The 24,539-nt window shown below is 41.2% G+C and overlaps 1 protein-coding gene across 2 annotated transcripts in view; it reads left to right on the top strand.

Moving 5' to 3' along the window:
* SRPX (sushi repeat containing protein X-linked) overlaps window positions 1-24,539 on the top strand; it is a 75,295-nt gene that overhangs the window by 33,249 nt on the left and 17,507 nt on the right. Inside the window, exons 2-4 of one of the 2 annotated variants that reach the window (XM_008989141.3) lie at window positions 14,716-14,775; window positions 17,944-18,135; window positions 19,551-19,727. In XM_008989141.3, coding sequence (XP_008987389.1) covers window positions 14,716-14,775; window positions 17,944-18,135; window positions 19,551-19,727 — 429 coding nt within the window. The remainder of the gene's footprint in view (window positions 1-14,715; window positions 14,776-17,943; window positions 18,136-19,550; window positions 19,728-24,539) is intronic. The other variant, XM_008989142.4, reaches the window with a different exon arrangement.

Below are 24,539 nucleotides of genomic sequence, written 5' to 3'. Positions count from 1 at the left end.
CCTCTGGAGGCTGGGAGTCTTATGTTCCTCCATATCAATCAAACACTGGCTGCTTCCAAGAAACAGATGGGGAGGATGAAGTAGCTCCTGTCAGCTGAGGACAATTCTCTGGAGAAGAAGGAAACTGTGAGTTATTTGCAATCAAAGGCTCCCAGCAGCTGGGAGATGGGCACACCAGCCTGAGTAAAGGGGTGCCTGGTTGGGGAATAAGCAGTATCTACTGCAGTGACCTAAGAGAGGGCTGTTAAACCAATGTTGAGAGGTACATCAGAATCTTCTGACTTTAAGCCAAATGCCCTTTTCTTCTTCCCTTCCTCCTCCTTTTCTACTTTCTCCTCTTCCTACACCTTTTCCTCCTTCTGTTTTTAAAAACAAGTACTGTTTGTTGTGTCAGAATTTTTATAAACAAATTTTTAAAAACAAATACTGTTTGCTGTGTCAGGATCTGGGGATGGTTTAGCTGGCTAAAGGTCTCTGATGAGGTTGCAAACAAGTTATTGGCTTGGCCTGCATTTTCATCTGAAGGCTTGACTTGTGGGTGTTATATGTATGTGTAGCTGGGGAGATCTTCTTATAATCTTACTTATGTGATTGTTGGCAGGCTTATGGTCCCTCAACTCATGGGTCTCTCCACAGGGCTCCCTCATGACTTGACAGCTGACTTGACCCAGAATGAGTGATCTAAGAGAGAGAGAGAGTATGAGACAGTATCCAAGATGGAAACCACAGTCTTTTTATAACTCAACCTCAGAAGAGATATAGTGTGCCTTCTGCCATATTTTATTCATTAGAAGCAAGTTAATAAATTCATTCCACACTTAAAGTGGGGAGTTACAAAAGCTTATGAATGCCAGGGTACAGGGATAACTGGGGGCCATCTTGGAAGCTGGATATCAGAGTCTAACTTCTGGCACCCAATGATTATTTCCCCCCAACATGCAAAATATACTTACTCCCACCACCTTTTTTTTTTTTAGAAAGATAGCACCTATTCACAGCTAAGCGACTCAGTGAACCTACGTTCTGGAGTAGAATTTTGGAGGTTCAAAGGCCTCTCTTTGTTCTGTAATGTTTCTGTCCTCCTAAGTCAAGCTAGTGATATTTCAGCATATATAATTCTTTTAAGAATTTTGTGGGTCTCCTGTGAATCTTTTTAGAATTCACTCTTAGACAAAAGCCACCTTGCAAATCTCATAGATATAGACTCTTCTCTGTTGTTTGAGAGGATCTTGAGATACCCTTAATCTCTTTAAAGGGCCTTTTGTAAGACTGAAGGTACTCTAACGCACTACTTTGATTTAACAAAGGATTCTATAGCTGTATTTTTGCCTTCATCTTTAAATCATGTTTTCCTGACAGTGCCCTGGATTTGGTCTTTGTTCAGAAGCTATTCAAATGTCCTTTGTACTGTACCACAGCTGCTGTGTAATCCGTTGGCAGATCATTTGTTAGCACTAAATCATCTGGCTCCCACAAACACCCTATGGCTTCTAATAGTACAAAACACCCTTTTCTAAACATCCAAATCTGCAGTATTGTCACAGTTTAAATTTATATACTGAAGCTGGACTGATTAGGATAAAACCATCTAGAGACATAAACATGAGGACACAATTTATGTGTCACAAGAAACTTAAGGCAGATTTTTCTCTTTTTCTCCATTTCTACCAATTCTAAATCATATGTTGGGTATACAAGGTAAAGTAGACATGGTTCCCACCAATGAGCAATTTATAGACATGATTTATCTCTACAGAATATTTTAAAAAGTTAGGTCTAGACCTGTGTTATTTAGTATGGTAGCTATTAACCACATGTAGCTATTTAAATGTAAACTTAAATTAACTAAAATTAAATTAGTCAATTTAATTAAATTAACTAATTAGATCAAATTAAATTAGTCCATTTAATTAGATTAACTGATCAAATTAAATAGGATTAAATTAAAATTTTAAAAATTAAATTAAAATTAAATGAAATAAAAACATTCACTTCTCTAGTTTTACTAGACACATTTTAAATGCTTAATAAGTACATGTTGCTAGTGGCTGCCCCATTACACAGTACAGATAAAGAATATTTCCATCATTGCAGAAAGTTCCATTGGACAGCACTAATCTAGCAGAAACTGACATGATAAGAATTTATCCTTTTTTAAAAACGTATTTGCTTCTCTCTCCCCCACACTAAAATGTGTCAAATATCAAAAAGAAAGACACTACATACTTCTTCAGTAAATATTCTAACATGCTTAACAATAAAGAGTGCTATAAGATCATGGCTCTTAAAATTTATTAAAATCTACTGAAAGCTAGCATCCTTTTTCCCTAGAAAAAGCATGCTAGTACCAAAAGGCATGTACCAAAAAACATGTCCACTTATAAGGAGTTCATGGGCCCTCTAAAGCCCTTTCATAGGTTCTGTAGTAGGCCATGATCCTCGGGTTAAGAATCGCTACTGCAAAGTAAATTTTATTTTCCCATTGACTTCAGTATTAAATTCATGATGTAATTTACTATTAAATATGCTTCTTTCTGATAATATTAAAATTATATTTAGAATAATGAAGATGAGGGGAAAAACAAAATATAAAGAATACAGAACTGTCTTCAAAATGACTAAAAAACCCAACACTTTGAGCTAAAAATATAATACAGAGGCAGCAAATCTACCAATTTGGGTCATGTATCATAATCAATACAGAAATATACAGTTTTAGCAAATTTGCTAAGTTTTCCGTTAGTCTCAAATCTCTACCACATCCCCACCTTACAGTGGAAACCTTATGGCGTAATAGTGGGAACACTCTAGTAGCCTTCAAAAATCTAGATTCCTGATGTAATTTCAGTACATATAATAAGTATTACTTAAGAGTGCCATTGGTGCCTCAATGATCTTACCTACCTGGACATTCCAAATGAATGGGTGGAGTTTGGTAGGCCAGGAAGACACTTCTTTGAACTTCAGAAAAGAAAAAAACAAGTGGCTATTTCTTTGAAAATCTGTTGAATTAGAGACAGTTTTTGCAAGGAGAGCAGAATTATAAATGCAGTTGGCTCCAGGTATGGCTGAGAGACAGAATCCTACATGGCTCTGAGTTTCTGATTTCTGAGCCAACGTACAATTTGTATTTGTGTGGAAGAAGCACTGAAGCATTCTTTCCAGAGTGGTAATCTGAACCATATGCAGACTGATTAATAGGTATGTCATAATAAAACCTCGATTAGCAGAATTCTAGAGGGATGGCCTATTGTAAATAAAGAAAATTTACTAGGAAACCTCCCTCCTCCACTCTTCTTCAACTTCTTTATTTTTCTTCCTTTTTAAAACTTTAATGGTGGGGAAAATCTTTCCCCGATGTACATGAATCACCTTTGCTGCTTTAGTAAGTATAGTCTACTGAACATAAGTGAGTCTGTCTTTGAGATTATTGTATCAGGATGTCTATTTTTCAGACTAGTCATCATATTTTTATAGAAGTTAATATATGAGCTCAGGCTGAAAATAAAGTGGAAATTTTCTGAAAGTGGCAGTTAATACCCATTTATTTTCTTTTCACTTAAAAGGCATCTATCAAGGCTGGGAGCAGTGGCTCACGACTGCAATCCTAGCACTTTGGGAGGCCAAGGCAGGCATATCACTTGAAATCAGGAGTTTGAGACCAGCCTGGCCAACATGGTGAAAGCCTGTCTCTACTAAAAATACAAAAATTAGCTGAGCGTGGTGGTGCATGCTTGTAATCCCAGTTACTCAGAAGATTGAGGCATGAGAATCACTTGAACCTGGGAGATGGAGGCTGCAGTGAGCTGGGATCATGCCACTGCAGTCCAGCCTGGGTGAAAGAGCGAGACCCTGTCTCAAAAAAAAAAACAAAAACAAAACAAAACAAAAACCTATCAAGAATACGCAGGAAAGTTTTCATTTATTTGTGTATCAGTTTAGATGCATCCGGTTGCAAGTAACAATGCTACTCACAGTGGCTTAAATTGAAAGGACCTTTATTGTTGATCTAACAAGAATTGTGGAGGTAAAATGTCTAAGGTTGATATTGTAGTCTAGTGAGGTCATCCAAGATCCCAGGTTCTTTTTATTTATACACACTGCCATTCTAGGCTGAAAATCTTCAGTCCTGTGACATCTTACCTTGTGGTTGCAAAATGGCTGCTGCAGCTTTTGGCATTTATCCTTACAAAATAGCCACCAAAGCTGGAAGGGAGAAGAGGGAAAGTCTCCTTATGCAGTTTTCTCTTTTATCAGGGAGAAAAATCTTTCCCATAAGTTCCCTACCCCCATCCCTAAAGCAGACTTCGTTTTGCTTGCCATTGTCCAATATTGGGTTACATGCCTATCCCTGGAGCAATTTCTGGCAAAGAGGAATTTATTTTTTGCCTTAGAGTCATCATGGTTCATCTTTTGGGGAGGGACACATTGCTGCTGAACACAACCTGTGATCATTTAGGAAGAAGGAAGAAGAGAATGGCTGCTAGACAGGCAACCAGCAGCTTCTACTACACATGGACTCTTCATTTTGCTTCTGAGGGACCCACTCTTGGCATACTTGTTCTCACACTATTGAAGAAGCCATTTGCGGTTTGCCTATCAATGATTCCAAAGCCGGCTATCTCATTTCTTTGAAATTGTAGTAGCAGAAGGCAGTAAGGCCTAGTGAAAAAAGAATGATAGATTTGAAGGCCAGGCAGACTGGATTCGAATCCCTGATTTACCATTTACTGGCTTCATAACCTTGGACAAGTAGTTAAAGACCTTAGAGACTTGGTTTTCCCTAATGATAAAAAAGTATAAAATAGTACCAAAAAAAATAAAATAAAATAAAATAGTACCAAAGGCCAATGTTATTGTATAGATATAATGAGATAGTGCATAGAATTTGCCTAGCATGGTACACATATCATGGGCACTCAGTGTATGCTACTTCCCTTCCCATGTGAATTCAGTTGCTCAGAAATTAGCTAGCATTTAGCTTAGTAGAGAGACTGATTCAGAAGAAAAATACATTTGACTCTAGCAGGTTTTTTTTCTTTTTTCCTCCTTACTCAGCTATATTCACATAAAAGTCCCCTCTCTTATCTTCAAAAGGCTTGTGGGTAGCTCGCAGTGTGCCCTGTGTTAGGGTAGTGTCCAGTAACTAAGAGAAAGCTACTAAAACCATGCATTCATTTCTTAATTAGTTTGCTTAAATCCCTGTTAGGTTTAATATGGGAAACACAATCCTCTCTAGGTATTTTAGGCAAAAAAGGATTGAATGCAGGAAATAAGGTACTCACAAAATTGGAAGAGCTGGAGCAATGGAAGTTAAAAAGTCTGCATGAAAGGTCAAATGGCACCATGACCAGATGCCAGAAATTCCTCCTATTGCTCGGGCTAAATAACTGTTGCTGCCATGGCTATCACCACTGCCAACATCACATCCTCCCTATCACACAAAGCTGATGAGGGGATGGGGCACAGTTGATAACACTCACATCTGGTGAAGCCTATTTTCTGCATGCACAACTGTAGAAAAGAGTTCCTTCCCTTTGATTTCTTCCAAATCACTAAAAGTAGACCCTTTCACAACCTAGGGATAAGGGAATCTAGAAACTGTACTTTTCAACCCCATGCCAGGGTTTCTTCTGCCTTATCCATGTGAAAGCCCTCCTCCTTATCTTATTTGTCTGTGATTCCTCTGCTGGGGTATCCTCCCATGTCTATTCTGTCTTTGCCCCTGTCTTCCCTCTATGTCCTATTTGGGGTCCAACATCCTGCTCTGCCCTACCATACCTCCCTGTCCTTTCTGGTACAGATGTCTGCCTTGCTCTGTCTCACCTAAACGCTTTAGAACTCAGTTGTTCAAGAAGAGAAGGTTAGGAAAGGGTAAGAGATCGCCTTGCTTTGTTAAAAATTATAGTACGTAGCTTTGTATTTCCTAAAAATTTAGTGTTAGAAGTTTTTGAACTTTATAAGGCAGTCATATATATAGTATATAGTCTTCTGGGACCTACTTTGCCTACAATATTATTTTAGTTTTATTGAGCCATATTGTTGTTCTCACAAATGAGCTTTGCCATATTTTAAAATCTTTCTTAATGTATTTTTGCCTTTTGGGGGTTATGCTTTGTTCTTTACACATTCAGCATTCTGTAATATTTTCCCATGTCAAGAAACCTCTTAAAAATGAACATTATTAGGTTATGAATGGATCATAATATGATTGACCATTTCTTGTAGTCAAATACTTAAGTTAATTTCTATCTGAGAATGTGGTAGATGAAGAAGATAGAAGGAAAATAGTTGAGATTTTCCATGTAGCAGACTAGCTGGAAGATGCTTATTTGCTGAAATGGGAAACACTGGAGGATGCGCAGCTTTGGTGATAAGAAAAGGATCTGGTTTTGAACTGGTTGATTGTGAGTGTGGAGATATTCAGAAAGCAGTTGAAAATTCTACCCTGGCTTTTAGGAGAAAGATCAAGGCTAGAAGCAATGGATTTGTCATCAGTACATGGAGAATGGTTTGAGGCAAGTATGGGAGTGAGATGGCCCAGGAACATGTCTGGAGATATGTAAAGGACCAATACTGGACTCCTGGGAAATGCTTCTGTCCAAATGGCAGGCTGATGTAGATGTGCTGTCCAGAAAGTCTGTTTAGAAAGGGGGAAGAAAATTGGGGAAGTGTTGTCATTTGAAAGCCACTGCAGAGAAGAGCTTCATGAAATGAATGGGTAGTCATTCATACTTAATGCTGTAAATGCTGTAGACAAGTTAACCAGGATGACAACTGAGGGGAAATGTATGTGCATGTGTACATATGTGTTGGAGGGCTGGGTGGGGGGAGAGAGTTTGCTGCTCATGTATTCAGTTTTTTTTTTTTTTTTTAAATTTTTTATTGGATTATAGGTTTTGGGGTACATGAGCAGAGCATGCAAGACAGTTGCGTAGGTACACACATGGCAGTGTGCTTTGCTTTTCTTCTCCCCTTCACCCACATTTGGCATTTCTCCCCAGGCTATCCCTCCCCACCTCCCCCTCCCACTGGCCCTCCCCTTTTCCCCCCAATAGACCCCAGTGTTTAGTACTCCCCTTTCTGTGTCCATGTGTTCTCATTTTTCATCACCCACCTATGAGTGAGAATATGCGGTGTTTCATTTTCTGTTCTTGTGTCAGTTTGCTGAGGATGATGTTCTCCAGATTCATCCATGTCCCTACAAACGACACGAACTCATCATTTCTGATTGCTGCATAATATTCCATGGTGTATATGTGCCACATTTTTCCAATCCAGTCTATTATCAATGGGCATTTGGGTTGATTCCAGTTCTTTGCTATTGTAAACAGTGCTGCAATGAACATTCGTGTACATGTGCCCTTATAGTAGAACGATTTATAGTCTTTTGGATATATACCCAGTAATGGGATTGCTGGGTCAAATGGAATTTCTATTTCTAAGGCCTTGAGGAATCGCTACACTGTCTTCCACAATGGTTGAACTAATTTACACTCCCACCAACAGTGTAAAAGTGTTCCTTTTTCTCCACATCCTCTCCAGCATCTGTTGTCTCCAGATTTTTTAATGATCGCCATTCTAACTGGCGTGAGATGGTATCTCAATGTGGTTTTGATTTGCATCTCTCTGATGACCAGTGACGATGAGCATTTTTTCATATGATTGTTGGCCTCATATATGTCTTCTTTCGTAAAGTATCTGTTCATATCCTTTGCCCACTTTTGAATGGGCTTGTTTGTTTTTTTCCTGTAAATCTGCTTGAGTTGTTTGTAAATTCTGGATATCAGCCCTTTGTCAGATGGGTAGACTGCGAAAATTTTTTCCCATTCTGTTGGTTGCCGATCCACTCTAGTGACTGTTTCTTTTGCCGTGCAGAAGCTGTGGAGTTTCATTAGGTCCCATTTGTCTATTTTGGCTTTTGTTGCCAATGCTCTTGGTGTTTTCTTCATGAAGTCCTTGCCTACTCCTATGTCCTGGATAGTTTTGCCTAGATTTCCTTCTAGGGTTTTTATGGTGCCAGGTCTTATGTTTAAGTCTTTAATCCATCTGGAGTTAATTTTAGTGTAAGGTGTCAGGAAGGGGTCCAGTTTCTGCTTTCTGCACATGGCTAGCCAGTTTTCCCAACACCATTTGTTAAAAATGGAATCCTTGCCCCATTGCTTGTTTTTGTCAGGTTTATCAAAGATTGTATAGTTGTATGTATGTTGTGTTGCCTCCGGTGCCTCTGTTTTGTTCCATTGGTCTATATCTCTGTTTTGGTACCAGTACCATGCTGTTTTGATTACTGTAGCCTTGTAGTATAGTTTGAAATCTGGTAGTGTGATGCCCCCCGCTGTGTTCTTTTTGCTTAGAATTGACTTGGCTATGCGGGCTCTCTTTTGGTTCCATATGAAGTTCATGGTGGTTTTTTCCAGTTCTGTGAAGAAAGTCAATGGTAGCTTGATGGGGATAGCGTTGATTCTGTAAATTACTTTGGGCAGTATAGCCATTTTCACGATATTAATTCTTCCTAACCATGAACATGGAATGTTTCTCCATCTGTTTGTGTCCTCTCTGATTTCGTTGAGCAGTGGTTTGTAGTTCTCCTTGAAGAGGTCCCTTACGTTCCTTGTGAGTTGTATTCCAAGGTATTTTATTCTTTTTGTAGCAATTGCGAATGGCAGTTCGCTCTTGATTTGGCTTTCTTTAAGTCTGTTATTGGTGTATAGGAATGCTTGTGATTTTTGCACATTGATTTTATATCCTGAGACTTTGCTGAAGTTGTTTATCAGTTTCAGGAGTTTTTGGGCTGAGGCGATGGGGTCTTCTAGGTATACTATCATGTCGTCTGCAAATAGAGACAATTTGGCTTCCACCTTTCCTATTTGAATACCCTTTATTTCTTTTTCTTGCCTGATTGCTCTGGCTAGAACTTCCAGTACTATATTGAATAGGAGTGGTGAGAGAGGGCATCCTTGTCTAGTACCAGATTTCAAAGGGAATGCTTCCAGTTTTTGCCCATTCAGTATGATATTGGCTGTTGGTTTGTCATAAATAGCTTTTATTACTTTGAGATACGTTCCATCGATACCGAGTTTATTGAGGGTTTTTAGCATAAAGGGCTGTTGAATTTTGTCAAATGCCTTCTCTGCGTCAATTGAGATAATCATGTGGTTTTTGTTTTTGGTTCTGTTTATGTGGTGAATTACATTGATAGACTTGCGTATGTTGAACCAGCCTTGCATCCCTGGGATGAATCCTACTTGATCATGATGAATAAGTTTTTTGATTTGCTGTTGCAATCGGCTTGCCAATATTTTATTGAAGATTTTTGCATCTATGTTCATCATGGATATTGGCCTGAAGTTTTCTTTTCTCGTTGGGTCTCTGCCGGGTTTTGGTATCAGAATGATGTTGGTCTCATAAAATGATTTGGGAAGGATTCCCTCTTTTTGGATTGTTTGAAATAGTTTTAGAAGGAATGGTACCAGCTCCTCCTTGTGTGTCTGGTAGAATTCGGCTGTGAACCCGTCTGGACCTGGGCTTTTTTTGTGAGGTAGGCTCTTAATTGCTGCCTCAACTTCAGACCTTGTTATTGGTCTATTCATAGTTTCAGCTTCCTCCTGGTTTAGGCTTGGGAGGACACAGGAGTCCAGGAATTTATCCATTTCTTCCAGGTTTACTAGTTTATGTGCATAGAGTTGTTTGTAATATTCTCTGATGATGGTTTGAATTTCTGTGGAATCTGTGGTGATTTCCCCTTTATCATTTTTTATTGCATCTATTTGGTTGTTCTCTCTTTTCTTTTTAATCAATCTGGCTGGTGGTCTGTCTATTTTGTTGATCTTTTCAAAAAACCAGCTCTTGGATTTATTGATTTTTTGAAGGGTTTTTCGTGTCTCAATCTCCTTCAGCTCAGCTCTGATCTTAGTAATTTCTTGTCTTCTGCTGGGTTTTGAGTTTTTTTGATCTTGCTCCTCTAGCTCTTTCAATTTTGACGATAGGGTGTCAATTTTGGATCTCTCCATTCTCCTCATATGGGCACTTATTGCTATATACTTTCCTCTAGAGACTGCTTTAAATGTGTCCCAGAGGTTCTGGCACGTTGTGTCTTCATTCTCATTGGTTTCGAAGAACTTCTTTATTTCTGCCTTCATTTTGTTGTTTACCCAGTCAACATTCAAGAGCCAGTTGTTCAGTTTCCATGAAGCTGTGCGGTTCTGGGTCGGTTTCTGAATTCTGAGTTCTAACTTGATTGCACTATGGTCTGAGAGGCTGTTTGTTATGATTTCAGTTGTTTTGCATTTGTTGAGCAGTGCTTTACTTCCAATTATGTGGTCAATTTTAGAGTAGGTGTGATGTGGTACTGAGAAGAATGTGTATTCTGTGGATTTGGGGTGGAGAGTTCTGTAAATGTCCACCAGGTTTGCTTGCTCCAGGTCTGAGTTCAAGCCCTGGGTATCCTTGTTGATTTTCTGTCTGGTTGATCTGTCTAGTATTGACAGTGGAGTGTTAAAGTCTCCCACTATTATTGTGTGGGAGTCTAAGTCCTTCTGTAAGTCATTAAGAACTTGCCTTATGTATCTGGGTGCTCCTGTGTTGGGTCCATATATGTTTAGGATCGTTAGCTCTTCTTGTTGTATCGATCCTTTTACCATTATGTAATGGCCTTCTTTGTCTCTTTTGATCTTTGTTGCTTTAAAGTCTATTTTATCAGAGAGGAGAATTGCAACTCCTGCTTTTTTTTGCTTTCCATTAGCTTGGTAAATCTTCCTCCATCCCTTTATTTTGAGCCTTTGTGTATCCTTGCATGTGAGATGGGTTTCCTGGATACAGCACACTGATGGGTTTTGGATTTTTATCCAATTTGCCAGTCTGTGTCTTTTGATTGGTGCATTTAGTCCATTTACATTTAGGGTTAATATTGTTATGTGTGAATTGGATACTGCCATTTTGATGCTACGTGGCTGTTTTGCCTGTTAGTTGTTGTAGATTCTTCATTATGTTGAAGCTCTTTAGCATTCAGTGTGATTTTGGAATGGCTGGTACTGATTGATCCTTTCTATGTGTAGTGCCTCTTTTAGGAGCTCTTGTAAAGCAGGCCTGGTGGTGACAAAATCTCTGAGTACTTGCTTGTTCGCAAAGGATTTTATTCTTCCTTCACTTCTGAAGCTCAGTTTGGCTGGATATGAAATTCTGGGTTGAAAGTTCTTTTCTTTAAGAACGTTGAATATTGGCCCCCACTCTCTTCTGGCTTGCAGTGTTTCTGCCGAGAGATCTGCTGTGAGTCTGATGGGCTTCCCTTTGTGGGTGACCTGACCTTTCTCTCTGGCTGCCCTTAGTATTCTCTCCTTTATTTCAACCCTGTTGAATCTGACGACTATGTGCCTTGGGGTTGCTCTTCTTGCGGAATATCTTTGTGGTGTTCTCTGTATTTCCTGCAATTGAGTGTTGGCTTGTCTTGCTGGGTGGGGGAAATTTTCCTGGATGATGTCCTGAAGAGTATTTTCCAGCTGGGATTCATTCTCTTCGTCTCCTTCTGGTACACCTATCAAACGTAGGTTAGGTCTTTTCACATAGTCCCACATTTCTTGGAGACTTTGTTCATTCCTTTTTGCGCTTTTTTCTCTGATCTTGGTTTCTCGTTTCATTTCATTGAGTTGGTCTTCGACTTCAGATATTCTTTCTTCTGCTTGGTCAATTCGGCTATTGAAACTTGCGTTTGCTTCACGAAGTTCTCGTATTGTGTTTTTCAGCTCCTTTAATTCATTCATATTCCTCTCTAAGGTATCCATTCTTGTTATCATTTCCTCGAATCTTTTTTCAAATCTTTTTTCAAGGTTCTTAGTTTCTTTGCATTGATTTAATACATGATCTTTTAGCTCACAAAAGTTTCTCATTATCCATCTTCTGAAGTCTAATTCCGTCATTTCGTCACAGTCATTCTCCGTCCAGCTTTGTTCCCTTGCTGGTGAGGAGTTTTGGTCCTTTCTAGGAGGCGATGTGTTCTGGTTTCGGGTGTTTTCCTCCTTTTTCGCTGGTTTCTTCCCATCTTTGTGGATTTGTCCGCTGGTCGTCTGCGTAGTTGCTGACTTTTCGTTTGGGTCTCTGAGTGGACACCCAGAATGTTGATGATGAAGTATTTCTGTTGCTTGGTTTTCCTTCTACCAGTCTAGCCCCTTCGCTGTACGACTGTTGAGGTCCGCTCCAGACCCTGCTTGTCTGGGGTGCACCTCTAGTAGCCGTGGCACAGCGAGGGATGCTACCAGTTTCTTTTTCTGCTCTCTTTGTCCCAGGATGATGCCTGCCTAATGACAGTCTTTTGGATATAGAGGGGTCAGGGAGCTGCTTGAGGAGACAGTTTGTACTTTATAGGGGTTTAATTGCTGAGCTGTGTACTCTGTTGTTCATTCAGGGTTGTTAGGCTGCTATGTTTGATTCTGCTGCAACACAGCTCATTAAACAACCCTTTTTTTTTTTCTCAAATGCTCTGTGTTGAGGGGTTTGGGCTTTATTTTTGGATGTCCGATCAGGTGTCCTGCCCAGCTCGAAGGCAGAGTAGCCACTGTTTGGCTGCCGAGGCTCCGCCCTGCTGTTGTGTGATTCGCGCTGTTCCTGCTGGCTCTGCTGTGGTCTCCGCCACGCCCTGCGGCGGAGTCTCTTCGTTGTAGCGTGTTGCCTCAGCAACGGCAGGCTGCGTCAGCAGTGGGCGTGTATCTCAGTAGGGACGGGTTGCCTCGGCAACGGCTGGCTGCGTCAGCAGTGGGCGTGTATCTCAGTTGGGGCGGGTTGCCTCGGCAACGGCTGGCTGCCTCAGCAGTGGGCGTGTATATCAGTTGGGGCAGGTTGCCTCCGTAGTGGTGGACGCCCCTCCCCCACAGAGCGTCTCGGACCGTCTGCCCGGGATAGTTTGAAATCGCGGTTTTGTTCGTCCCACTGGGTATCCCAAACGATCTGTCCCTGCAATCCCCTGGGCTGGGCTACTGTGCAAGTCTCGTTCAGTCTCAAGTCCGGCCCTCTCAAGTCTCAGGTTGCCGGTTCAACAAGGCACCCGGACAAGCGCGCCCTGTGGGGATTGCTGGGTAGGGCCGGCCGCCGCCGCCCCGGCTGCCGGCTTCGCCAGGCAGACCTACTGCCTGGCGTCCCGTGTCTTTTTATACTTGGGAGTTTCCCCGTTCTGTGGGCAACAAAGATCAGTCTGGAAATGCAGCACTGACTCACCGTTTGCGGATTCAACGCGGGCTCCAATCCTGGGTTGTTCTCACAGCGCCATCTTGAGTCCCCCTCTCCAGTTTTTTTTTTTAATTCGGATGATTGAAAATTCATATGCTGACATGCAGTTCAACTATTTTCTTGGGTAGATTCCTAGAAGTGGAATGACTTTATCAAAGGGTTTGAGCATAGGCCTTTGGTTCATGTTGTTAGGTAGCTTTCCTGATTTTCATTTTTTTTGTTTTGTTTTTTGAGATGGGTTCTCACTATGTTACCCAGGCTGTTTTTGAACTCCTGGGCTCAAGTAATTCTCCTACCTCAGCCTCCCTAGTTTCTGAGATTACAGGCATGAGCCACTGTGCCTGGCTCCAGTGCTCATTTTTTTAATATGCGACAATGAATAGTTTGTAATTTTGTACACGTCTGGGTGTGCAGAGACAAGGTGAGGAAATCTGCAGCAAAGGAGAATACAGAATTGCACTTCTGTAGTTGGGGGTCTTTTCGAAATGGACATAGTCCAGCCCTCATCTCCTCCCCACTTTCGGTTTCCACACTCTACATCTGTCATCCAGAACACAAGTGGAACAGGGACCATGACTCATGAGCTGCATGGGGATTTGAATAACCTCACAGTGGAGGATGTTCTTGTCTGTTGTGGTGGCAGGTAACTACAGCTAAATGTGTGACCGACATAGAGCTAACTCAAGTCATTGATTAGACTATGAAGTGTAGAGGGAAATTCTCTGAATTTAAGATTACAGTTTTGAAGTCTGGCACCTGCTACCACTTCAAGGATTAAGGATTCACTGCTAACTGGAATTCAATATTTAATATTCTAAAACCATTCAGCTCCAACTTACAAATTAGTTAAATTATAATAATACACAGACGTTCTCTTGGAGGCTGTGGTTTTTATTGGTAGCAAGACTCATTAAGAAATTTTATGCCTTCATGAGAGATTCTACATAAACACACAGTCTATTTCAGCCCTCATTTCCTACAAATACTGTATATGGAAGCAACTTTGCGTTTCTCTTGTCATAATACATTTGATTTACCTCCTTATCTTCCATTCAAATTTATTTCACAAGACAGACCTGTTTTCAGGTACCATCAACACCCAGTTCCACTGGGTTTTCTTTGACTGCTGGGGAAACTGTGGACTGTATATGATGCACATATTTTATTGCATCTCCCCTGGCATGAGATTCATATACATTGGCATCTTCTCAGAGTGAAGTTGACTCTCTCTGTTTCCCTAGTCCAGAATTGCACTTGGCATGTGTTGATTCCAAAACAGTTTGAAGCTCATTTTGATTGGCTTTTGGCAATCTCAGCTCAGCCAGTTTCACTCTGAGAGATCCCCTGTTTGTTCCTTCACGAATGGCCACAGAAGCTTTTGCTCTTGGCTCTGCATTCTAATAGCACCTCTTGCATGGTCTGTGGCAAAGCAATGCTTTGAAATATGCGTCCATACTATGTGGCCTTTCTTGCTGCAGTTTCTGTTCTTTTTTATTGTAGGATCGGGAGACTCACCACTAGAAGACGATGAAGTCGGGTATTCACACCCTAGATATAAAGGTGAATGCTTTGCTTGTGTGCTAATGAGGACCCGCTGATGCCAGGAGAACTTTCCTTTTTGCCCTGCGGAACAGATTGTAATAAAGTGACCAGACAACACATTTAAGTTCTAATAATCGATCAAGGAAAAAATATTATAAAACAAATGTATATGCTCCCTTTTTTTAAAAAAAAAGAAAAGAAATAAAACAAAATGCATTGGAAATCTCTGAAATGCTGTCCTTCAGCATCCCAATGGTCATTTTATTCTCACAAGTTTCTTTACTGTCCTCACTTCTGCAAAGGCAGCTGTAGCTGAGGAAAGTGAAAATCAAGCCATGAGTTCTGCCTAATTCATACATTACAGCCAGAATCATCCAGAGTAAACCATCCAAGGTCAAATCTGGACCAAGTGCTGCTAATGTACTAAGATGAATGGGGAATGAGAAAACTTGATTTTCATAAGCTCATTTCATTGTGCTCTTTCTGAGCCCAGCATGGCTCCTGAAATGGTATGTTAAAATATGTTGCTCAAATGATACTTTACTTAATGATAAAGAACTCCATCTCTACATATTCTCAGCAATCCACTCCCCAGCAGGTATAAAATGCCTAAAAAAAGAACCTTCTATGCAGACTCAGGTAAGTATGTCCACAAATATTTCTACTGGTGAAACATTTCTCTGAAGCTTAGGGAACCCTAAGAAAAACGAAGGTAAATTTAGAGGTGCTTTCTCTCTGAATCTGGTTCCTTTTATAGTAGAGGAATAATTTGAAAAAAAAAATGGTTAACAAAGTTCCACTGTGGCATTTTGCCCTGGAAATTTGTCCTATATTCTGGGAAGAGGACATGGCCCTGGTCTGTTGCGATATGTCTCAGATACAGGAGAATCAGGGTAGGCCTGGTCAGCTTTTGGCTGGAGAATGTCCTTCAGTTGTTTTTTACACAAGTGAACAATATTTCTGGTATAATGACTAGTGCCTGGTGCCTATGTCCAGGTGTGCTTCCCATCATATACCACATTTGTTTATCACTTCTAACTGCAAATATTCATTCCTACCTATAGTTTCCATCTCCATAGCCTCAGGAATTAACGAATCAAGCAAAGCACAAATATGTTAATCAGATGTTTGGGGTAAGGAAATGTTCTGATTCACAAATTTCTTAATTAAGGGTTTAGATTTTTTGTCTTTGAGTCCCTTGTTGAAAAATCTTCCTAAAACACATGCGTGCACAGGCGACCCTTCACATCTACAGTACCGGTTGCCTAGTGCCCTCAGGTCATTGTTTTTCATGTCCATCCTCACCTCACAGCATTGCAAATGTGGCAGGTAGACCAGATGGCCAAAATGTGTGCCTGCCTTAGAACTTGCCCTGAATGTTTAAGAATACATTTTTCTTAGGGCATTGTTTCTAATGCCAGTTCTATTATTATTCTATTTTATTATTATTAGTTGTTGTTAATCTTTTACCATGTCTAATTTATAAATTAAACTTCATCATAGGTATATTTGTATAAGAAAAAACAGTATATATAGCGTTGGGTACTATCCAAGGCTTCAGGTATCCAATATTTCCCTGCGGGCAAAGGAGGAGTACTGTATATCACAAACATATGTAGTATATACAGACTATATATGGAAATCCTCAGAGGAAGGAAACTTTATTCAAGGAAGTTCTTTAGCCCTTGTGTGAGCTCCTGCAGATTTACATCCACATAGTCAAATTTAATCGTTCTAGATTAAGCCTTCAGAACATCACTTTTACCTAGAAAGTCCAAGGAATACCACATGAGTCTTGAGTTTAGGACTCACTTGCATCTGTCTGCAAAACATTATATGATGAAAGTATTAGCCAGGCCAGGCATGGTGATGCATACCTGTAGTTCCAGCTACTTGCGAGGCTGAGAAAGGAGGATCGTGTGAGGCTTAGGAGGTTGAGACTGCAATGAGCAATGATAATGCCACTACACTCCAGCGTGGGTGACAGAGTGAGACGCTGTTTCTAAAAAAGAGAAAAAAAGAGAAAGTGTTAGCTGAAGGAAATGTGAAGGCAAAAGTAAAACAGTGGTCTATGCACAAGACCTCGCCCAGAACTGTCGTTTTTGTAACTGAGCAGCAGTCAGAGGCACATCCTCAGAAAAGAATTCCCGGGAGAGTAAAACATGGTCTGTCCTCCTTCCTGGCCACATGATGGCGCACTTACCTCACTCACTGACAGCTCAGGAGCTGGAGTGGAATGATGAGCCAGGCAGCTGCAGGGAAGTGGTTTCTATTCATGGCATTGAGAGCCTAGCTGGCCTTAGGTAACTCCTCACTGGTCCCCATCGATTGTGGGACATTGGGGCAGTGGCTACTGTAGGAAGTTACCCACCAAGGAGCTCATGTTGCCGTTATATTTTATGGATCTCAAAGATAACATTTCAAAAGTGCAGCGGGGAGGTTGTGATTTATTCATTTCATCCTAGCTGTGCTTTGGGCAACTATGAGACCAAAATCAAAACACCTGTGACTTTGCCATCTGGGGAGGGTGTCACCCTGTTACCTAAATGGGGCATAATTGGGGATACTTCCCTATGAGGAGCAGTTGTTCTTTAACTTTAAGCCAAATTTATATCTTGTTGCAAAAACCTGGAAATTGTAGCTTCATTTAGATTAATAACAGCATTACAACATTTTAGAGAGAAAGTGCATACAGCTCAGAAGAAATCCAAATTAACCAATTTTTGAATCCCACCCACGCCACTATGTGTGAGATCAATTGCTCTTGAAATAATTATTTATCTAAAAATACAATATAAACAAACCTTATGTATCTGGTTAAGGGAAATACTAAAAAGAATAGCATTTATTGAACATAAACTATGTGCTAGGCACTGTGCTAGATGCTTGATATGCAATTTTTAGTCCTTATAACAGCACTATGGCATAGGTAGAGATATTGACTCAGAGAGGTTAGCTAACTTGTCTAAGATCACACAGTTAGTTATAGAGGAACTCAGATTCATGTTCAGATATATCTGACACTCAGTCCCATGATCATAACCGGAGACACCTAAGAAAACTTGGGGCACTATTTGAAGATCCAAAATTTGGAATGTATCCTGCCTGGGACTGTGAGAGTAAGGGGACACGTTTTCTGAAAGTGTCATTTGGTATTTCTCTGTTTTTTGTTTCTGCTACTTGTAGATACCCCATGGTGCTCCCCCATCAAGGTGAAGTATGGGGATGTGTACTGCAGGGCCCCTCAAGGAGGATACTACAAAACAGCCTTGGGAACCAGGTGCGACATTCGCTGTCAGAAGGGCTATGAGCTGCATGGCTCTTCCCTATTGATCTGCCAGTCAAACAAACGATGGTCTGACAAGGTCATCTGCAAACGTGAGTATCCCAGCCCCATGTTGGGTCCTCAGGGATGACCAGATCCAAAGTTCTTTTGCTCTGAGATTCAGGATTTTCCCTGAACTTTGGATGAGAAAAATTACCGTTATGAGCAGGGGGACAACAGGGGAGTTCTAAGATGTGGTGGAAGTGAGATGGCTCCTCTCAGAGAGAATGATATGATCAGCTGTTGAGAAAAGGGGAGAGAAGATCATTGTTCAGAAAATTATTACATTTGTTTAGTAAGTGCTGGATCCTGAAGAGGTGTTAGGGATTTAGAAACAAGTAAGGCACCCATGGGCCCTGCCATGAAGAGGCTCTAGCAAGGCAGAGGCATCAACTGGGAGATAAGTACAAGGAGGGTACAAAGTCAGGAACATATGGTAGCAGATTAAGGAAGTGTTCTCCCAGGGAGTGGGGCTTAGGGAGGCCGGAAAGAGTGTCTGAAGAAGTGAGGCTTATTTATGAAAGCGACTGTGCCTCGGGGGAGAAGATTAGAGGGCCGTTTCGGGGGCTGACTTTGAGCTTCATGAGAAGTTATACCTCATCTGGAAAGCTGTAAGCGGTACGGCATTGTCGAAGCACACTTTAGATGTCTTTGGTATTCAAAACAGCACCACTTTTTGAGCACTTATGGTTTGCCAAGCATTTCACATACATTTGATTTTTGCAATAACACTATCAATATGGGTGCTATTATTTTGACTTCATTGTTGGGGAAACCGAGGTTTCAAGGCTGCAGCCATGTAATCAAGACTTTGCAGACTGTGCAGCTGGGTGACGATCTGCTTTACCCAGATCTCCTCGATGCCTTTTACTAGTTGTGTGTATCCAGTCCCCAGCTTCTGAGCACTTCGCTCTTAAAGACTTGCAACTTCGACCTTATTTAGATGACTGCTCCTTCAGAGGACTGCTCCTGCGCTCTCTCGCTTTCTCGCTCTCACTCTCTCGCTCTCTTTTCACAAGAGAAAGAATCGCCTATGAGCAGCCTGTAGCTGTTTAATGACTGACCGGTAGAGAATTATGAAAGCCCAGCTTCCTTGCCTGATCAGGCTGCTGTTGACTTTGCCCGAGATCTCATCTTGCCTGGCTTCCTTCCCCTCCCTGTTCTACTTTTCTCACCTGCTCACTGGTCTCCCTGGGAGGACTTTCTTACTAAACCTCATGCACACAAATCCGTATCTTAGAGTCTGCTTCAACCTAAGATAGTGTCTTATCTGGGACGCCAATCCAAGCCAGTGTGACATGAAACTTTGGCTCTTCTGCGTGACATAAAATCATCTATTGTTTCTCAAATTCCATTTGTTATATTTAAATTAACTTTCACCCTATACTTTCAGAGTTTCTGGACTCTGAAACAAAACTCTATAGACAAAAACTCAGAAATGCTGAATATCTGATTTTCTCATTTTCAGAAAAGCGATGTCCTACCCTTGCCATGCCAGCAAATGGAGGGTTTAAGTGTGTAGATGGTGCCTACTTTAACTCCCGGTGTGAGTATTATTGTTCACCAGGATACACGTTGAAAGGGGAGCGGACCGTCACATGCATGGACAACAAGGCCTGGAGTGGCCGGCCAGCCTTCTGTGTGGGTAAGAAAATGCCACAGCCCTCAGGAGGCACTTGCTTTGGGAGGAGCAGGGAGTGTTCCTACTGTGGATTGTAAAGGGAGCATCACTATCCCTCCTGTAAAGCCTAAGCATGCAACTTTGCTTTTAGTGGCATCACTGGTTCTCTGGCTCAGCCGTAGATCTAACCTTAGTGTTTATCCTGGAACTGACTTCATAGCTAATGGCTTCCATCTGACTTTAGTCTTTTTCTTGGTTTGCTATTGAGGCAACTACAGGCTGGCAGAGATGTGGCATACTCCTGTTGATTTTACTTCAGGGTTCTGAGCAAAGTTATTGACACTGTAGAAACAGTCCAGTAGAGAACATCTATGTGTGTTTCAGCCCCAATGTAGTTCCTTTTTCATTGACTCTGGTGGTCAGCAAGGATTCAATGTGTCCAGCTGGAAAGGATTTGGATACTTTGCCCTACTCTGGTTTAGTTGGGCAGTGAGTGGTTCTCATGGTGTGGTCCTGGGAGCAGAAGCAGCAGTAGCATTCCCTGGGAACTGTTTAGAAATGCAAATTTTTACCACCCCAGCCCTACCACCTGCTGAATCAGAAACTTTAGGGGTTGTGTCCAACACTTTGTGTTTTAATGAGCATTCCAAGGATTCTGAAGCACTCAAATAGATAGTTACTGACCTAAGGCACTGCTTCTCAAACTTTACTATGCAGGGAAGTCCTCTAGGGACCTTGGGAAAAATGCAGATTTAAATTCAGCAGATCTGGGGAGGGGCCTAGGATTCTGCTAAACAGAGCTCTAGGGAGAAGTTTCTGAACCCTCAGCATGATGGACATTTGGGGCCAAATCTTTGTTTTGGAGCTCTGCTTTTCTGTGTTATAGGATGCTTAGCAGCATCCTTGGATTTTATTCACTAAGTGCCAGTAACACCGCCCAAAGCGGGTACCTCGCAGATGTTGCTTTCAGTATCCTCCCTGTGATTTGGTATGTGCAAGCTAGCTCTTCAAAACAAACCAAACAGAAAATTGAATCTGCTCCCTCATATTAGAAGGGGCAGAGGTGATGGTGGGAGGAGAGGAGAAGCTCAAAACTCTTTCTGCTAAGCAAGCTTTGGCAGAGTACTCTAGGGATCATACTGTTTAAATTTCCAGATTGTGTGCAACAACGGAAAGAAAATGCTGATTGTTCTCAAAAAGCAACAAGCGTGCCTTAAGCTGGACCAGATGGGCCTGGAACCTTCTCAGAGGGAGAGAAAATGAACCCCAAATTCAGGGGATTCATATTACAGTTTGTCAAGACAAGGTTCAGGCATATTTGGGGGAAAGAGGATCGTACATGCAATTACGTAGGGGTGACAAAAACGGGTACAGTGATCCACAAAAAAGCCTAGAGCTCCCAGGAAAAGAGAGAAATGGAAAAGCAGGCAGGCAATTCTTTCTTTGATTTTGGTGACAGACAAGCTGGAGTCTGGCCCCAGTGAATTTTACTCCAGGGGTATCATTTACTCTTTTGGCTTTAAATGTATTAAAATAGTTTAATACATTTGTTTTTGTGTTGGCAGGGGTAGGGGGTCCTTGAGCATAACTCAGAACTTCAACCTATTTTAGGAGCTGACACATAGTGGCTAAGTAGTTCCCAGATTTCCACACAACCTTCAACAGTCTTGGCCAGAGCTGTGCTGAGTGGTGAGAAAGTTGTCCCAGTTCTCTTCTAGACTGGGAGGGAAGAGAGAAGACTGGGTTTTATTTTGACTCTGAGGTGGTCAGTTCTGTGGTCTGGCTAATTTCAAGGTGCCACAAGTTAAAATTAATTCTCGTACACAGACCATACTCTGGCAATGGGCTGAAATTCATGGTTATTTCAGAAACAGATATAGATAAAAATAAATCAACGTAGGAGGAAAAAAAAAATACTGCAAATTGCAGGAGGGCAAACTCTTTGAAGAGCCACAACCTCCGTTGATCTGGAAGAAAATAAAACTTAGAATGTAACCACTATTGTTTTGGGGGGATATTTTTCTTTCTTTCCATTTTTAGTTATTTTTGGTTATGTTGGTATTTAGATAGCACAATGGACAGTTGGAATCACAAGTCCTCATTTGGAGACCAGATTTTGAGTAGACACATGATCTCTCCTTTAGACCAATACTTCTGCCTAGGCCAAAACAGGAAGAAAACAAATTAAAGATACTTCAAAAACCATGGCCAATGATAAAGCAGCAAAGGTCTTTTGACATGCAGACAGTATCCACTTAATTGTTTTAACAAAAGACAATGTACAAACTAAGTTGGTTTTCTTTGGCAATGCTCTCTTACTTTTTATTTTCTGCAGAGTAGAATAGGTAGAGATTTATTAACACAAGTGAAATTCTGGAATAAAAAATTTGGGAGATTTAATATATGGAAATTGATGGCATACTTTTCTTGTTTCCTAGCTGTCTCACAGCTGGTTTACTCAATGACCCATAGGAACAGGATCATTGCATTATTGCTGGGCTGCATTGCATTATTTAGTTGATGCAAACATCACTAGGGCTCAGCATAAATTTATACATGTATTGTTACAAATGATGTTAAATTGTGCTAAATTCTCCTGGGTTGACAAATACACATTCTTTTGCAAATGTTCAGAGGCTAGTTTCAGTTTTAAACCAACTTGATTGATTGAGATGCTGATTCACTTTTTCCCTTACATGATTGGTTAGTACAAACAGAACAGGTCAACTTTTGATGGCTCTCTCTAATATAAATGTATCATCAATGAATTTTTACTTGGGCTTCTTTCTTGTGAAGATGTGACTGTTAGAGATGAGGTCTCACTATGTTGCCCTGGCTGCCCTCTTGCTATGTTGTCCAGGCTGGTCTTGAACTCACAGGCTCGAGCAATCCTCTCACCTCAGCCTCCTGAGTAGCTGGGGCTACAGGCATGAGCCAACATACCCAGCCATGATGACGACATTTACATGTGGATTTCATTGCCTCCCTTCTTGCCTCTTCTGTCTGTTTTGGGAAGCAAACAATTGGGTCAGTTTTCAATGGCCAGGTTTGTTCTGCATTTGGCAGTCACTCACTTCCTATGTCCCCTTGAAAAGAACTCTTCCTTTTTCTATCACCAAACTCAAGCTATGTTATATTTGCCTCAGTGATCTATTGCTGCACAACAGACCACCCAAAACTTAGTGGTTCCAAACAACTATGTTACTGCTCAAAGATTCTATGGATTAGAAAGTTGGGCAGAGCTCTATGGGGACAGCTCATCTCTGCTGTATGTGGTAATGGCTGAGGTGACCAAGTGGAGCTGGAGGGTTCAAGATGGCTTCACTCACAGGTCTGGTACCTCAGTTGGGAAAAGCTGTACTGACTGGGGTCTGGCTGAATATCTCTCTCTCTCTCTCTCTCTCTCTCTCTCTCTCCCCCCCACCCTCCCTCCCTCTCTCCCATTTATAGTTTCTCATCCTGACTATTTGGCCTCTCCAGTCAATTGAACTTCTTTAGATGGCAGCTGGCTTTTAACATAGTGAAAGCAGAAGGCACCAGATTCTTTGAGGGCCAAGGTCTGGAACTGGCACCGGGCCACTTCACTTGCATTTCATTGATATGTGTTGGCCAAGACATTGTCCTTTTGAACCTCTTCCTCATTTCCACTACCTACCTGGTAATATGTGTTAAGGATTCCAAAGTACATAGTTTAGCTTCAGCTGGGTGCTAGTGGCTCATGCCTGCAATCCCGGCACTTTGAGAGGCTAAGGTGGGCAGATTGCTTGAGCCCACCAGTTTGAGACCAGCCTGGGCAACATGACAAAACCCTGTCTCTACAAAAAAAAAATAATTAAAAAAATTTAGCCAGGCATGGTTGTGCATGGCCATAATCCCAGTTACTTGGGAGGCTGAGGTGGGAGGATCACGAGTCTGGGAGGTCAAGGCTACAGTGAGCCAATATTGTGCCACTGCACTCCAGCCGTGGGGGAAAAAATGAGACCCTGTCTCAAAAACAAAAAAGTCCAGTTTCTTAGATAAATAGTAGTTGATACAATGCAATATGTTTGTTTCTTATATTTTATATGCACAGGGAAAACTAGAGCACAGAGAAGGGAGACAGTGTGTCAAATGTGTCCAATGAATGAGGCAGAGAGCAGAGGACAGAATTTTTACTGAAGGTTTCAATATTATACAATTGCAGGCATCCTAATTCAACAGGGAATAGTAATTATGTTTCTATAGTAACTTTGTTCCTTTCATTCATGGAAATGTATAACTTATACAAAGCTATCTGGCCAAGTCTGGGTAATAACAGGCTTAGGTCTCTGGAGCATCAGCTGAAGGGCAGACCAACTGGTTTCATCAGCTGAGAGAGAAGGCAGCTGCTTGAGGATGTGTCAGGATCAAATCCTGCAGCTGCTCTTCATGGGTTAATGGGGAAGCTATGACAGGCCATCACAAAACAGTATGTGTGCAAAAGTTGGTGGAAAACACAAGCTCAGCAGCAGACAGACACACAAAAGGGTTTGATTTATTAAAATAACTAAAATATGTAATGGCATTTAAAAATCCCAGACCACAAAAAGAACGGAAATGCTTCTTCCCAGTCTATAAATGCGATGCTAATAACATTGCTTAGTCTAATGGGTGGTTGTGTAAATTCAATAAAATAATATAGGGAGAGTACTTAGTATGGGGTGGGCATGTAGGAAGGACTTCTCCAATATTAATTATTGTTTGTAATGATTTATTTCTTCTTGTTTCTTCTTTGGAAGAACACTGTTTCTGAAAAGCTAGGCCAGTTCAGAAGATCACTGTTAGCCAGAGATAAGCTGGCTTTGGGAAGCTCTCAGA

Source organism: Callithrix jacchus, chromosome X (assembly GCF_049354715.1).
Source record: "Callithrix jacchus isolate 240 chromosome X, calJac240_pri, whole genome shotgun sequence".
Lineage (NCBI taxonomy): Eukaryota > Metazoa > Chordata > Mammalia > Primates > Cebidae > Callithrix > Callithrix jacchus.
Note: the sequence above shows the minus strand (reverse complement) of the source record. Positions and strands in the feature narration are given on the sequence as shown.